Source organism: Diceros bicornis, chromosome 28 (assembly GCF_020826845.1).
Source record: "Diceros bicornis minor isolate mBicDic1 chromosome 28, mDicBic1.mat.cur, whole genome shotgun sequence".
Taxonomy (NCBI): domain Eukaryota; kingdom Metazoa; phylum Chordata; class Mammalia; order Perissodactyla; family Rhinocerotidae; genus Diceros; species Diceros bicornis.
The window spans coordinates 40778700-40795969 of NC_080767.1; the positions used below are offsets into that span (position 1 = coordinate 40778700).

The window sequence follows — 17270 nt, forward strand, 5'->3', positions numbered from 1 at the left end:
CCGCCCACCTCCAGGGGACTGTAGCCAAGGGCAGGACTGACCCAGGGTGTGGCCGCAGGGGCCGGAGAAGAGGCAGCTGTGGATCTTCCAGAGGCTCTCCCTCAGCTCTTTTAGGCTGAGCGAGCCACATCTGCCTGCAAGTAAGGCTCTGGAGAATGGTGTGGGCACACGTGACGTGCCATTGGGACTCCTACCTGCCCTAACGCCATCCTCCTCCTCCAGGAAGTGCCCAGGGCCCCGCTTGAGTCTGGCTGGGCTGCAGCTCTCCAGGGCAACAGGCCAAGCGGGCACATCCCCCACAGGCCGGGGCGGCCAGCCGCCAGGGTCAGGCAGCAGGCCCCCCAAGTCTGCTTCCCGAGCCCAACGCCCTGTTCAGCCTGGGGGCTGCACAGTTACTCTTGGGGCTTCATGGGGACACTGAGGGTCTATGATCCCCCTAGAACTGTGGCCTGAGACCTCCTGGAAAGGTGGAGGAAGGTGGTGCTGGCTGAACTTCCCCTGGGCTCCCTCCACCTGCCACTTACCTGCATGTATCTAATCTGAAAGCATGCAGGAATAAATAACAGAAAGGACCAATTAGCAGTGTCGGCTCATTACTCAAGCTGTGCTTGGGGAAGGCAGGGACGCATCCACATTTAGCCAACAGCCCGAGATCACAGCTCCCCACCCGCCCACGTGTCAGCCTGGCTGGGTGGGGAGGGACAGCACCGGGACCAAGCACGTGGACAGAGTCTTCCCCACGTCTGGGCTCTGACCGTGGCACCTGTCATCCTCTGGCTGCATCTTCCTTTGGAAAAGTCACCAACCAGATATGATAGAGGAGGAAATAAAACCCACTGTTTTATGTTAGAGGACCTGGCGGGAGGCAGGAGGCCCACCTTGCCCGGATGGACAGGACAGCTCGTGAGCACCAGCACAGAGCAAGCATCAGGACGCTGAACTGAGCAGGGGAGGTGGGACACCGGCTTGTCCCCAGGACACGGGCAAGCATCTCCCCCCAGCCCACGCTGGTCCTGCAAACAGCCCCAGGTCCTACAAGTATGTGCACTTCAGGACCAGGGACAGCAGCGGGCTCTGGTGAGGGCCCACTCTAGGGCCCCTGCAGGCCGGGCACAGATGGGGGTCTCTCGGGAGCTTGTATGGGGCGGGGGATCCTCCAGATAACTGCACAGGCCACTGCACCCACATGCTCTCACTTTAATCACAAGACACCACACTCCCAAAGGGCTTGGAGAGTGAGGGGGCCCCAATCTCAGCTCACTGCCAAATGCAGGAGGCCAGCCAGGCTTTCAGGCCAGCGCCGGGGAGGCGAAGCAGGACCTCCAGCAGTGGGGCAGCAGCTGGGCCTTCCAGCCCCCTAACAGACTTCCTTGGAATGTTCAGGAGCAGAGCTGCCACTGCAAGGATGCCGGGGGAAGGGCAGAATGGGCCCTGGGCAGACCTGGGGTCAGAGACCCACAGCTGACTCTCCCGGAGCAACACCCCTTGTCATCATTGGGAAGGAAACCCACCTTCAGAGCCCTCAGGGGCAAAATGAGAAACCCATTCTTAAGAGCAGAGTTTGGGGCTGTGAGCACCACCACCCACCATGACACCAGCGGAGGCGGCAGGCGCCACCAGAGAGGGAGAAGCCTCTTTGAAAGGCCTCATCCTGGAGCTGCTTCCCCAGCTTTTTGTTTCTCCACCACCAGCTGGTTACTCCCGCACTGAAGGAAAACCCTGAAATTTGCTTTTTGAGAAATTCCCCCCATTTCTTTGGGGAAAACAAATGGCAGCAAAAGCCTCCACCGTTGGCAAGTGGCCTCGTGACCACCCCCAGGAGTCTGGGGGTCCAAGGGGGTCTGTGGCCCACCCTCCCACATCCCCATCTCCCCATCCCAGCCCAGCAGGACCCCCACCTTTCGCACAGCAGCTGTTGGCAATAAACCCGCACTGCCACAAACTGGCGTCCGAGAGATTATTAGCCACGGCCTACTCGGAAATAAATATCGTCGCCACATAAAAGACACACAGCTGGCTAATTAAGCCCACAGTGGTCTCATCGCTCTCTGCACAAAGGGGTAAGACGAGGCGTGCTGCGGGAGACTGAGCACCGAGCTACTATTTTAAGGCTCCCTGGGCAGGAAGGACACCCTTTGGAGGAGAATTCCATGGCAACACGTCCTAGAAGGTCTCAATGGCAGCGGTGTCACCTCCTGGTCTCCTTAGAACATTTCATAGGGAAGAAGGGCATGCAGCAGAGCAGGCCCCAGGAAGGGGAGGGACCCCGGAGGGCTGGGAGGGACCGGGGTGCAGCCTCTGGAGCCCCCTGCCCCGGGAGCAGCTCCCCTTCGGTGGCTCAGATGCTGCGGTTGGCTCAGAGTTTTCAAGGAAAGGGCCAGGCTGCTCTGCCGAGTCCAAGCCCCTGTGCAGGTGGGGGGCGCGGTGAGGGCGCGGGCGGGCGGCTTACCATGGGCTGCTGCACCTCCACCTTGATGATGTCCTCGTAGATGTCGTCCCCTTCATCCTCGCACGGGACGCAGTCGTAGATGTCCTCCCCCAGGTCGTGCTCGCTGCACAGGAGGGAGGCGGGTTAGAGGGACAAGAGGTTCTAGCCAAGTCTACGAGGGGACGCAGCCTGAGGGGCCTCGCGGACAGAAGGGGCGGTCAGGGCCACCTCGAGCCCCTGCTCTCGGCCTCAGTCTCCTGGTCTACAAAACGGGGTGAGTACCTGCCTCCTGGGGTTTCTGCAGGTGCATCGTCCCGTGCTTTGCCTGATGCACCTCTAGAAGGACCTCCCATGGTAAAGCCTCAAGCCTCTCCAGCCCTTTAATAAGTGCTGGGGACACACGCTGGAGGCCCAGGGCTGAGACGCCTTACCAGGAGTCTTCGCACAGCTAGTCAACGGGAGTGCCAGCTCGGGGGCCTGCACTCTGGCCTCCAGACCAAGCGCCCTCTCCCCGGCCCACGCCTGTGACCTGGAGCCCAGGGCCTCCCCAGTCCTTTCAGCCAAGGTGTGAAGGTCAAGGTGCAGAGCTCACAGGGGACATCTTCCCTACCAGGCGGGAAGGAAGCAGAGCAGAGACGGACACAGTTTCTGATGCGCCTGCCCCAACAAGCACCAAGGATATTACCGCCTAACTTATAGTCCTATAAACCTTGTTCCGCCTAATGTGTAGTCCAATAAACTATAAATGATCATGTCTTCATTCTACTCCCACGTTATCCCCTCTGCCCATACAGGTGGTGGGACCCCTCCTCCAAGAGGCCCTCTGGGATCCCCCGCCCAGCCTGCGATCTGGCCTCTCCCTGGCGCTCTTGCAGCAAGCGCGTCCCTCTCGCTGCATCTCCAGTTGTGTCACAGGTGCCTGTGGATGGCATGTCTCTTTCCCCGACGGAACCCAACTTCTTAATCCCTTTTGATCACCACGCCTGATACACGGCACGTGCTCAGCAAATGTTTTACCGAATCAGCAAACGAGCCAATCCACCCACCCACCAGTTCCCACCACCCGAGACAAGCCGACCAGGAGAGTCACTCCGGCCTGGGGCTCAGAGCCAGGAGCCACCCCAGGCCCAGGGCCGGCCAGCTCCTCAGTGTGCTGTGGGGTCCATCCTCAGCTCAGAGCAGGTGTGCTCAGAGGCCTGCTCACTCTGGAGCCCTGGGCCAGCCCTGCACGCCCTCAGCTCTCTCTGAGCAAGGACATCTCTCAGCCTGGGCTCAAAGCGGGGCCTGGCAAAGCTGGCTTCTGGAAGGCATCGCAGTGTGGTAGAGCACTTTCCCTCCCCATCACGCAGCGCGGTCAGTGTTCAGGGGGATGCAGAGGGAGGGAGGTGAGAGCAGAAATGACACCCAGCAGCTCCCACGAACGGGTTTCCAGCCCCATCCCAAACCTGGCTTTTGAACATTAGCTGTCATTTGATCGGCTGGGGCAGGGGAGAGAGATTATTCAAAACCTACTGGAGAGAGGGAGGGCGTGTTTGTATTCCAGGAAGGCCTCTGCAGCCAGAGAGGTTGCCCCACAGCTCAGGGCACCTCTCCTGGGGGACCGAGATGCAATGTGAAATGGCAGATGCATCGGACTTCCCTCTGGGGCGGTTCCCGGGTGGGGGCGGGCGAGACCCTGCAGACAGCCAAAGAGCAAGGGAAGGAGAGGAGGCCGCTGCCGTGGGCTCTTCACTTTAGGTTTTGCACCACTCCAAGCATGAGGAAGCCGAAAGCGTGCCAGAGGACGAGTGCTGGCAAGGGACGATGGCACTGTGCCAGACCAGCTAACGGACTCCAGTGACAACCACACGACGAGCCACCAGGCCCCTGGTGAGCCCTCTTTGCACCAACACACGTGTCAGGCTCTTGAAAAGACATTTATGCTTTTTAACCTCACAGACCCTCGGAGGCAGAGCGCTGAGGCCACTTCACAGATGAAACGCACTGAGGCTCCACGCTGAGCGGCTACAAGGGGAGAGCTCGGCCCAGGCTCATCCTCTCTCTCCGCCCACCCACCCTCCACTGAAAGGCGTCTGTCGGACATCGGCAGTCAGAGAACTCTCACTGGGGTGCAAAGCGGCACCCAGACGGCGACAGAGGCTCCACCGGGAACCCACGTGAAGGCAGGGAAGGGTGTCTGTGACATGTGGATTTCCTCCCATCTTGGACGTCCGTCCCCTTAGGTGGGCCTTGGGAACGGTCACTGGTGTTGACACAAATCACCTCCCTGCCTCTCCAGATGCGTCCCCAAAGGAAGTAGCTCCCGTAGCTCTACCTGCCAGGTTACTGGGGGTCCAGGCAAGTGCCTGCAGTGGATGCCAGCCACCCAGAGCTCTGTCGTGCAGCAGAGCGAGGCTGGTGACAAAGCCACTGTCGAGAATTCTGACAGTGTGGAACAGCAGGGAGATGGGGAGGCTTTCGGGCTGCTAAACTAGACAACTGCAAGGCAGTCGAGGCCGTTCACGCCATCTGGAGACAGACATCGGCTGTGCTCTGATGGGCCGGCGGAAGGAAGTGGGGGCATGGGGAGACTTTGACAGTTGAATATTCTAAGAGTCGGCAAAATGAATAAAAATGACTGAAAGGGGGCCTGGAAAGGGCCTCGAGGTCACCTGGCGCAGGGACGCCAAACTGCCAGCACAGGAGTCCCCCTTTCTCATCTCACGTTTGGGGAGCACATCCTGTCCACTCAGCTCAGATCCTTTTCAGCAGAGACCCCCCCCCTGCAGCCGCCACCGCCATGCAACGAGAGTAAGAGCCCGAGATGCAACCTCTTTACTTTCCCAAATAAGCCCAAGGCTTCTCTCTGCTGGGAAAACGGGGTGCACGGTGCCGGGAGATCGGCCAAGTCTCATGGATCTTCTGGAGACCATATTCCTGTTCTGCTGCCTCCGGGTGTGAGGGACTGGTCACCACGCTTTCATTCGCTGAGTACCCGATGACGTGCCGGGGCCTGAAGTCAGCACTGGGGTATTCAGAGCAATCAAGAGGCGATCTACTGATCCTGGGGTGAGACGGGCACCTGCCCCATCGCAAGCCCCAGCAAGAACTGCGGAGTTTAAGGAAGGAGAAGACAGACGGCTGGAGAGGTTGGAAGGTTCCTGGACAGGTGGGGCTTGGGAGATGCTTGGAGGCTTCATGGAGACCCAGAGTGGACTGCTGGGTGCTAGAAAAGGCACCCGAGGGTAGAGTGGCTTCTCCGCCTCCCTGTTCCCTGGCAACGTCTTTAAGTCAGGACTCACTCACCCATTCTGGGCATTCACCGGCATCTAGAGAACACCTGCTGCGTTTCGAGCACAGGGCAGAATGTCTCACGTAGGCTTTTCACTGTGGTTTTGCACAGGTTTACATAGATCGAGATGCGCCCTTAGCTGTAACATTTGACAAATGGATACCCCTATTAACTCACACTCTGTCACATTCTAGAACATCCTCATCTCTCCTATAAGGTCCTCTCCTTCCCGATCAATCCCCTCCCCATGCCCTAGTCACCGCCCTTCTGACTGTTCTCCACCAGATTAGTCTTGTCTGTTCTAGAACGTCACATCCAACGCATCATGTGTTATGGTCACTTTTGTGCCTGGCTTCTTCCCCCAACATCATGTCTTCGAGATCCCTCCGTGCTGCTGCCTGCACAGCAGTTCGTTCCTTTTCATCGCCAAGTACCAATCCATTGTATGAACATACCACCATTTGTCATCCATTCTCTTTTCGATGAGTATTTGGGTTGCTTCCAAGTTTTGGTTACTGTAAGTAAAAGCTGCTATGAGCATTTGTCTTTTTTTTTCTTCTTTTTGGTGGACATAGGCTCTTTTGTTTGTTTGTTTGTTTTTTGTGAGGAAGATCAGCCCTGAGCTAACGTCCATGCCCATCCTCCTCTTTTTGCTGAGGAAGACTGGCCCTGAGCTAACATCTGTGCCCGTCTTCCTCCACTTTATATGGGACACCGCCACAGCATGGCCTGACAAGCGGTGCGTCGGTGCGCGCCCAGGATCCGAACCCGGGCCGCCAGCAGCGGAGCGCGTGCACTTAACCGCTACACCACGGGGCCGGCCCCGGACATATGCTCTCATTTCCTTTGGAAATGAAATTCCACGAGGAGTAGAATTGCTGGGTTAAAGGGGAGGAGTGTATTCAATTTCATTAGCAACTGCCAAGCGTTCTTCCCAAGTGGTGCCGCACTGGCCCCCACCAGAGGGGCACGGGCCCCATCTGCTCCTGGTCCGCTTCAGCACTGGTTGCTGCTACTTTTTCATTTCAGCCACTGGAGTGGGAGTGTAGTGAACTATCACTGTGGTGTTATTTCACATTTCCCTGATGACCAATGATGTTAAGGACTGTTCCGTGTACTTACAGACACTTGTCTATCTTCCTTTGTGAAAAACCTGCTCAAGACTTTTGTCCATTTCTAAAAATTAGTTCCCTATCTTTTTCTTATTGAATTCTAGGAGTTCTTTATATATTCTGGATACAAGTCCTTTGTCAGATATGTTTTGTGAATTTTTTCCCAGTCTCTGGCTATGGCTACTTATTTCTTAATAGGGTCTTTTGATAATTACTCATTTTTAATTTTAATGAAGCCTAATTTATCAATTTTTTCTTCTCTGGTGTCCTGACTCTGTCTTGTGTAAGAAATCTTTGCTTTCTTCCAGGTCACAAAGGATTTTCTCCTATATTTTCTTCTAAGACCTACATAGTTTTAAAGTTTATATTTAGGGCTCTGATCTTTCTCAAATTAATTTTTGTGTATGGTGTGAGGTAGAGACTGCAGTTCATTTTTCCCCACAGGGATATCCAGGTGTTTCAGAACAATTTGTTGAAAACTTTACTCTTCCCATGGATTGCCTAGATCCCTTCGACAAAAACCAAGTGATCACGTAAGTGTGGGTCTATTTTGGAATTCTCTGATCTACTCCATCAGCCTATTCATCTATCCTAATGCCAACACCACCCGGTCTGGATTACTTTAGTTTTATAGAAAGTCTTGAAATCAGGCCATTTAAATCCTCTAGCTTTGTTCTTTAATAAGATTGTTTAAGCTACTCTAAGGTCCTTCGTATTTCCATACAAACTTTGCAATCATCTTGTCAATTAAAAAGAAAAAGTCTGCTGGGATCATAGTAGGAGCTGGATTGAATCTACAGTTTAATCTGGGGAGAAAAGACATCTTAATGATGTCATCTTCCAATCCATGAGCATACTATATACTTTCATTTACTTAGGTCGTCTTTGATTTCTCTCAGCAACATTTTGCAGTTTTATCATAGACGTGTTGGAACTTAGGAAGTTTGGGGCCATTATTTTTTCCATATTTGTTTCCTGCCTCATTCTCTTTCTTCTAGTTCTGGGGTTCCAGTTACACCTACGTTAGACCACTTGACACTGTCGCACAAGGCTGAGGCCCTATTCATATTTTTCAGTCTTCTTTCTGTCGCTTAGAGTGTATCCCTTCCATGCACTACTTTCAAGTTCAACCTTTCTTTCCTCTGCCACCTGTGGCCTTCTGTTAAATGATCCAGATACATTTCATTCATCATGCTTTTCAGTTTTAGAATTTCCATTTGGCCCTTTCTGAGAGGCCCTATTTCTCTGCGAGGCTCCCCATCTGTTCACTCATTTGGCGCAGATTTTCCTCCGCGTCCGTGACCACGCTGGTAAAAGCTGCTAATTGTAACAGCTGAGTCATCTCAAGGTTGGTTCCCATTGATGGCTTTTTCTGGAGTATGACTCACGTGTTCCTGTTTCTTTGCAAGTCTGATGATTTTATTGGCCACTGGACATTATGAATGATACATTATAGAGACTCTGAATCCTACTATTTCTTCTGAAGAGTAATATCTGTTCTGACACTTAACTTGGTTGGACTCAAACTTCAAACTCTGTCTTTCCTGCGGAGGGCTGCAGCGGAAATGGCTGCTGAATTCCGTTTCCAGCTGCTGCATTTTTGGCTGGAAACCTTAGGGTCTTTCCTGTGTACGTGAAGTTTCATGGTCAGCCAAGGATTTGGGAGGATTACATATGCAGATGTGGGGACTCCTGCTCTCTGTGGGTCCCTCCCTTCCAGTATTTCTCTCCTAACTTTCTGGCTGTTCTACCAGCCCCAATTTCTTTCCTCTGACACCTCAAGCCAGTGAGAGTGAAGCTTCCTGCATGGACTGGGGAATGCCCTCAGGTAAAAGGCTGCAACTCTCAAATCCCATCCACAGTGAGCTCCCCTTGGAGAACCTGTGGGTCTCTCCTGAGATGACACAGTCCCGTCCCCTCCCTGTACTCACAGAAGGGACAAGACCACAAGACTGAGGCACTGGGGACACACCCACCCTGGGTACCCCAACACACGTCCAGCACCATCTTCTCAGCCTGCTTTTCTTTCCAACATCAATAAAGACATGGAACATTCATCCACACGGGATCATCTTTCATGCACCACTTCCCATTCACCTCTTCTGATTCACTCAGGGCACTGAGATTAAAAATAGGCAGCCAGAAACGCGAGAGGGAGAGCTGTGTTCTGGCGTCCTCACTTGGGACAGAAAAATCTCAAAAATGCAGACACCATCCCTCCTCTCTACTCTGCACAATGTCTGCTATCCAGAGCCCGCTGAGGACTGGAGAAGTGAATCATCACCTTCCTGCCTGTCACGGCCCCAGTGTCCCCTCCTCTGTGGGTCCTCATCACGGGGCCATCAGGACACTCACAGTCCTACTTTCTCCTTCTGCAGCACGCTTCAGTTATGAAAACACTCTCCCAACCGTTATTTAATTCAGGTCAACGAGCACTGAGAAGTCCAGGTTCATACGTATTATTTGAAATTATAGAATAGTAGCACTAAAATTTCCCTTTATGCAGGTTGCACATTATGGGAGAGGGGAAATAAAGAAAAACAGCAAAGAAGTGGGGATTTTTAAATGAAAAGAAAATTATGCAAGTAAAATCAAACCTATTTGTTAAATTCAGCAATTAAGATAAAAAGACTATCAAATTTGATTGGTTAAGTCAACACTTATCCTAGGACCAATTCTGTGCCGGTAACTTGTTGGGTCCAGGGCGGGGGGACACACAGATGACAAAGGCACCAACTCTGTGCCATGGGCCTCACGGTCCAGGTGGGGAGACTGACAGGGCAGCAGTTAGTTATGTCTGAGATGCAGATGCTTCCAGAATGCAGGAATGTCATCGCGTGGGGGGACAAGCTCTGGTTCCCAATAGATCTGCTCCCTTGGCCAACACTGGCATGGACGTTCCACTATTTCCTTCCTTATTAGTAAAAACGTCGTCTCCAAAAGGAAGTGTCCTGGATGGAGCGGGGGATAGATTACAGCCTCAGGCTTCTGTTAGAGTAGATTAGTTCACGTCATGACCACTGGGGCCCGGGGCATCTGACGGCTGTGGCTATTGGCCGGGAGGAAAGGGAAATGACAGGTGTGGGTTTGGGGAGGTCCCAGGGTCTGAAGGGTCCTGGAGTGCAATGCAGTGACCAGAGCGTGGATCCGACTATGCGAGCATCCTGGCCTCTGTTTGCTCCTGCAACACGAGACTGCTGAGTGTCCAGCTATGCCCTGGCCCCCAGAACCGGAGCCGGCCCCACGAGGCCCCTGCACGTGGTTGTATAGGGGAGAGGCAAGGCAGCCGCGGCCCCCACCCAGCCTGGTGCTCTTGACCCAACCCCCACCCAACCTCCCACAGTCCTTGAAAACCACCACAAGGCTCTGCAAAATCCGAAAGTGCCTTCTGAACCACAGTGCAAATCCACAGAGTCAGGCTCTTTCCACCGCATCCTGATTCTTTTCAAATCCGTCCCTTGGGCCAACAAAGACACATCTTATGGAGGCTCTAAGTTATCAGAGGCTACACTTAATGGAAAAACTCAGCGTCCCTGCCACACCAGACCTGTGCACACAACAGCGCTCGGTCAACGCTGGAACACAGAGCTGGCGGGTCCCCACCTCCTTCCACATCAGGCCGGGCCTCACCAGGTCTCTTGTAGGTGGAAACTTGACTTTCTCGCTTGTGAACCCCCTCGAGGGGAGGCAGTCAGGCAAGTCCAAGATGGACTCTCAGCCCTGCCAGTTTCTGGCTCTTAACTCTGGGCAAAATACTCCAAGCCTCAGTTTCCCCATCTGCAAAGTGAGAACAATACCAACCCCCTTGTAAGGTCATTGGAAGGATCAGCCAGAAGGTAAATGACCAGCACAGGCCTGGCATACAGTAGGTGCTCAATAAGTGGGACTCTGTCCCACCACCCCAGAGAGTGGGAGGGGAGGACGCTGTCAAGACTAAATACACCAGATGTTTTTAAACACGTGAGACCACAGGGTCAGGAGGCCGGGCGTCTGCGCTGACTTGGCCTGCATGGGTTTCAGAGATCGATGGCCCTTCTCTGTCCAGGTCCCCATGAGAGCACCCGAGGACGGATGTGGACGGAGGTGTCCTGGGCCAGGGCAGGAATGTGGACGCCCAGACGCAGGTGAGCCTCCGGGCCACGCTCACGCCACGCCGGGACCCCAGCTCAGCTCCCTCCAGCTGGACGCCCTGTGAACACCGCAGCCTCCCCAGCCCCCATCGCCCACCCCCCACCGCCCCCCGCCTCCCCTCCGTGTCTCATCCTTTCGTTCCCACTGTTCTCCGGCTGGCAGCTGCGCTGACAGATGCTAAATCCCACAATTATTTTCGTCCTCGCAACGGCCTGAGACGCTCCAGGAGGGGCCCAAGCCCGGCCGGCTGCCCTCCAGAGACGGCAGAACCCGGCTCCCTCACCTCCCGCCGAGACCCCGTGGTCCCCGGCCCAAGAAGCTTTGCCTGCCTGACCCGATTTTGTTACAAAAAGTCAGCTGCTCAGAGAGGCCCCCCACTCCCCCGCCGCCTGAGGAAAATCAAAGAAAATTGAACAAACTCCCCGCTGTCTGCCTCTGGTGAGCCTGTATGTTTATGGCGGGCAGAAAATATCGCTGCTGACAGGCGGGACGTGCCTTCTGGCCCCAGGCTGTCTGATGCTGGGCAGCAGGGTACAAAACCATCCTTAACCTGTTACTAGGAAACGAAATCGGACATTTCCCGACCTCGGTCCACACCATTTGGTGGGGGCGCAGAGAGAGGAGACTTCCGAGGGCCTGAGGAAGCCAGCCGGGGCTGGATGGTCTGCATGCGGGGACAGACAGACAGACAGACAGACAATGAGCTGCTTCCACGTGTGTTAGGGAGGTCGGCCTCACACGCCCTCGGCGGACCCTCACCCTAACCTGTAAGGGAGGGGTTGCTCTCCCTATAGATGGAGAAATCAGGGCCCAGAGAGGGCCAGATAGTCCCCCAAGGTTGCAAAGCCATGTAAGAGCACAGCTAGACAAGACCACGGCTACCAGATGCCCAGAGGGAGCCGGTTCACCTGGCTGTGCGCTCCCCACCACAACCCTCTTTCCAGGTATTCTTTCTAACCAGCAGAAGAGCCTCCCCACCACCTGGGCTGGGTCACAAGGGTGAGGCCCAGGGAAATGTCCTGGGCCACAGCAGCATGGCTCAGGGTTTCAATCCCTCCTTTGTCACTTGAAGTGTGCTGTGTGAGTGACCTCAGGCAAGTCACTTACCCTCTCTGAGCCTTAATTTCCTCAACTACAAGATGAGGGCAGGACCACCTACCTTGCAGTGTTGTTGTGAAGGCTGAGCTGATGGGGCAACACCCAGGCACAGGACCCGGCACTTGGGGACCCACCAAACTGCACCTGCAACCACCGCCTGGATCCTCAGTATAGGAATAGCAAATGTTCCGGACCTCACCCCTGGGCACTTCCTCTGTGCCACAGTGTGCAGGGCCCAGGTCAACTTATCTGCCCTTTCTGTGCTCTCTTCCCTTAGGGATGACCCTTATGGGGAGCTCACCTCTGGGGGCGGCATGGGACAAATACAGGAAGCCAATAATAACACAGTGACAAAGACAATCCTGGTGTACTTTCTAATCTTCTGGGGAAAGGGCACTTCATTCAACCTGGTAGGGTTGGAGATGGCTTCTTGGAGGAGGTGACCTCTGGGCTGGGTTTTGTAGGATGAATAGGAGTTTGGCAATCAATACAGCAGATATTACGTACACGACAGGATTTTTTATAATGAAAGTCAGCATGTTATGCTTATTCATTTTTTGAGCAATATTTATGAAGTGTCACTGTGTGTCAGGTTTGTGATGAACACAAGAGAAATAGTGTTAAAAAAGCCCTCGTCTTTACACTCATGGGGTCCCAGAAGACAGTGTCAGGGGAGTGATTCGGAGAGGCCCTTCTTAGAATGTAAATCTCTCCCTCTGACCACTGCCTGCTGGTCCCTGCTTCTTTCTAGAAAACAGCAAGATGAACGTGCCCAGCTTGAAAACCTCCCGCTCCACGCTGGCCTCTCCACCCTGCAGAGACCACTTTAAATCAGAACACAGAATCGCTGTGATCATCTCAGACCTGAAAGGACCCAGGTTTAACTAGGTGTTAAAAATAAAAATTCATGAAAGTCTGTGCCGTACCTGCCGGCCTGCAGACATTTGAATACTCAGCCAGGCAGAGTGGCCATGGGGCGTCCACTCGGCATTTGTTCGGAAGGCCCCTGTGCTCGCTCTCACAGAGACGATGCACACACTTCTCTCCCGCAGTGCTGGGGGTCAGGGAGCAGGGCTTCAAGGTCACTGAAGCCCCAGCCCCTACGGCAGCCAGGGCCCTTTAGGACACCTCAGGCCTACGTACAGGGGCCAAGGCATCCCAGGAGGGCAGGGCAGGGCCCTCGAAGCCACGGGGAGCAGAGCGCAGGCTGTTAGTTCTGCTGGCCACGGCCAGCCGCCTCCGTACCCAGAAGAGAGGGAGGCCCTAAGCCTGTTTACCCGGCAGGCTGTGGGCGGCTGCCCTCTGCCCAGCCGGTCCTGCAGCAGCTCCAGAAGGGCAGGGGCATCGGGCAGTTTGTCTAGACCACAGAGTCAGGGGAGAGAGGCCAGGGGTCCAGCACTGCTTGCCCAGCTACCGGGCTGCACATATGGGGTGACTCTGGGGCGGGGACCCCTGCCCTCAGTTCCTGAATAACAGACACAGCTGAGATCCAGACTCTCCCAGGACCCCAGCGCCAAATAAGGCAGTGACCAGCCTGGCGGGGGCAAGGGCAGATTTCCTAAATCACATCTTGGCAAATCCTGTGCACCCACAAAGTGCACTTCCTCCAGGAAGCCCTCCAGTATCTTGGCCTGTCAAGGTCTGATCCCAGTGGACACCGCCTGGGTAGCTCCTGCAGGAGTTAGAATAGCCGTAAGAGCACTGCAGGGTCCCAGGTGGGGCTCTATCAGACAGCCCTGGGGCAGGGAGCGGTGGCCAGGCAGGTGGCCTTCTGAGTCAGACAGATCTCGGCTCTGCCCCTAGTTGCTATGTGCCCTTGGGCAGGTGCCTTCACGTCTCAGAGCCCAGCTCCTCCTCATCCAAAGGGAAGGCTCCAGGACCCACCCACAGAGCTCAGCATGGGATCAGACCCCGTATGCTTCATGGGCAATGGCTTCATTCCTGCCATCATGTCAGTCCCCACGGCCGGGCCAGGCCTCCCAGAGTTCACGTGAGGATGGACAGACCCTCGACAGGGTCTGAGGGACCACGTGCTGCCCAGGAGACCCCAAGCCGGGACCGCGTGTGCCTGAACACAGTCGGCTCCCTAAGTGTTTGTTGTACAGACGAAGGCCTGAATGGCCAGAGGGGAGGCAGCTCAGCCGGCAGAGAGGGTGGCCTTGTGGAGGAAGGACCATGGGAGAGCAGAGGCCATTCTGTGCCTGGCTGTCACCACCTCACCAGCCCAGAGCCAGGGAGCCCAGTTCTGGGAGGTGTCCCCGAGCACCGAGACTGCAAAGCAAGAGGACGCCTTTGCAGCACTGTCCCCGGCAGCCAGCCTCGTCCCCGTCCAGCCAGCCTCCTCTCCACCCACGGCCTCCTCCCACCATCGGCCTGAGGATGGCGGCCACCCAGGCTGGCCGAGGCGGGTGTCTGCTAACACCTCCGCTCCGGGGGGGCTTTACTTTCAACCTCCTTCAGACTGTGGTGGGGTCTATGTTCTCCACGGAGGCACGGAGAGAGGGCTGCCTAACAGGGCCGAGTTGTTTGTTTTTAATAGGGCTGCTTCTGTAGAATCTGTTTTCAAACTTGGCCCTTTCGAAAGGCCATCCATTGGGGCAAACATGAGACCTCCCCAAACCCGGCCCCTCCCGACCCAATCCAGGCCTCACACACGGTCGTCCCCCACACACGCAGGTCTCCCTGCACGACCTGAACTTTCACACAGGGCGGCCTGGCCATCAGGGAACATGGCATAGCTTTTAAACAAACTTTCTTTGTGGCTGGGAGAGGCAGGAGGGCGAGGACACTGGGGTGGGTGAGGACGGGCTCTCACTGATGAGGTCACAGTCAGGCAGAGTGACTTGCTCGTCCCACCACTGAGGGGCACAGCACAGAGCGGCCGCGGCCTCAGGGCCCGGAGGGAGAAGCGTGGCCTCCGCCCTCCCGGTAAGCAGTCCCCCCCTCCCTCCCCAGGGACGAGGAAGACCAGCTCCAGGAAGACGTCCACACCTCCTTGCAAGCGGCATCGACCTCAGGAAACGCCTTCTACACTTCACGCACCTTAAAAAATGATCCCAACCATGCCGACATGACACATTTAAAGCTGCGAAGTCATTTTATGATGCGATAAAGCATGCAGCTATACGTTTACGGATAAATTATATTCCCCGCCGCGTCACGATCACGTTTGTTTAAGCCTGAAAATTTAACTCCAACAAAAGCGAAACCAGTTGTGAGCAGGAGGCTCCTCGATCGTGAAACATGGATCCTTCAAGCTCGAAGGGATCCACGTACCACCTGGGCTGATGCTTTTATTCAAGATGGGGAAACTGAGGCCCGGAGCAGTACTAATGCGCCCAGAGTGAGACAGAACACCACCGCGAGAGCCACGTGTGGCTGGACATCAGCCGCTGAGGCCGAATGGACGCGAGCGGAGGTGGACACGGCCTCACACGGGCAGACGCCCACCTGCACGAGCTCCCCTCTCCAGCCCGCAGAGCTGATTTCCGAGCCCCCTGTCTCCACACCTGGGCACCCTCCATCCCTGAAGCACAGCCCAGCAGTCACAGCAGGCATTTCAACGTGGGCCGTGCCTTCCTGGGGGTGGCAGTGGTCCTCCTGTGAGTCCCAGGGAGTCTCAATAATTCCGATTTCTTGCAAACACCACGAGGTCTCTCAAACCATGCCGCACTTCCGCAGGGGCCGCGCTGGGCCGCGTCTCTGAGACGGGAGCCCCCAGTCCCGAGCAGGCTGGCCCTGCCTTGCTCCCCGGCCTCACCCCCACTCCCACCTCTCAGGGCTCCAGGCCTTTGCGAGTCTGCCCCTTCTGCCGGGATGCCAGCCCTGCTCCTCGGCAGGTGCCTACGCGGGCTCCCAGGGTGAGCTGTCTGTGTGGGTGTGGGTGGTTCTGTGTGCAAATCTGCCTCCAGCCCAGGGCGGGGGCTCCCCCCGGCAGGCACCTAACCCCAGCCTGCCAAGGACTCAGGCAGGTATGAGAAGTGAAGAGCACCCCAGAACAAGAGGGGGGTTGCACGGAGGGATAAGCCATTATGCAAATGCAAGGTACTAATCGTTACAGCAATTTAAAAACAGGCTTCTCATTTTGGGCTTAGTTTGCTTGACAAAGTGTTTTTAAGTGGCAATACTTTGTGTTAATTTTTTCAACCAGCTGCTCTATTATTTGATTATACTACATTTAGTGATCTCAAAAGAGAGCCTGGAGCACATGAGAACATAATCTCAGTCCAGTGTCATCCATTCAAACGTGGGGGGCTCTGCAACAGCTCCTGGAGGATGTTCTGGATCCGAGACCCCCGCTGCCCACACCGAGGCAGGAGCCACATGTGGCTGTGCACTTGCAAACGTGGCGAGTTGGATTGAGCTGTGCTTACATTCTACGAAAGAGTGTAAGCTACATCATCCACGATCTGTTATGCTGATTATGTGTGGAACTAGATAATATTTGATATATTGGGTTAAATAAAAATACATTCTTAAAATTAAGTTCGCCTGTTTCTTTTTCTTTTTCTGATGTGGCTACTAGAAAATTTAGAATCGCACACGTGGCTTGTGTTCGATTTCTCCTGGACGGTGCTACTGTGGCCATCTGGAAACTGGAGAGGAAAGTCACGTTCTTGGTAAAAGGCATGGACGGGAACCCACCCTGCCTGAGCGCTCAGGGTGTGCCCACAATGTCACTGTCGATCTTCCCAGCAGACACGGACACCACGTGTTATACACAGGGGAACCGAGGCGCAGAGGCGTGGGTAACGTGCCACAGCCACACAAGTAGGACATGACAGAGCTGAGGCTCCCAGGTCTGTCTGAGAGACGATCCTGGCTGCTTTGGGAACAAGTCACTGCGGGAGCAGGACAGACAGACTCTCCTGCACGACCTGGGGCACCTGCCGTAGGTGGGGTGGAAGAGGGAGCAGTGTCACGTGGGCTGAGGCTGGGGGGCCCTCAATAACCTGCTGGGGCGACACTGGGGGCTGTGAAGGCCCCAGACGCCCCTGGTAAGAGCGGCCCCTCCAAGGGGTCTTCTGAGAGGGTCCCACGTGGGAGACCCCTGCCTCTCCTCCAGCGATGCCCGAGGCAGCCTGCACTTGCCCCCTTGCAATACCCACACACTGCCCCGAAACGGCCCTTAGCTTCTGCCTCCCTGCACCAAGCTCAGGGTCCCGGGAGGCAGGGGTGCGTCTCACTCCCCTTTCTAGTTCCAGCTCCTGGCCTCGAGCTGACACAGAAA

The 17270-nt window shown here is 55.4% G+C and overlaps 1 protein-coding gene across 2 annotated transcripts in view; it reads right to left on the minus strand.

Annotated features, from left to right (window-relative positions):
- VAV2 (vav guanine nucleotide exchange factor 2) overlaps positions 1 to 17270 on the minus strand; it is a 193300-nt gene that overhangs the window by 44056 nt on the left and 131974 nt on the right. For both annotated transcript variants that reach the window (XM_058524427.1, XM_058524428.1), the window contains exon 5: positions 2450 to 2552. In XM_058524427.1, coding sequence (XP_058380410.1) covers positions 2450 to 2552 — 103 coding nt within the window. The remainder of the gene's footprint in view (positions 1 to 2449; positions 2553 to 17270) is intronic.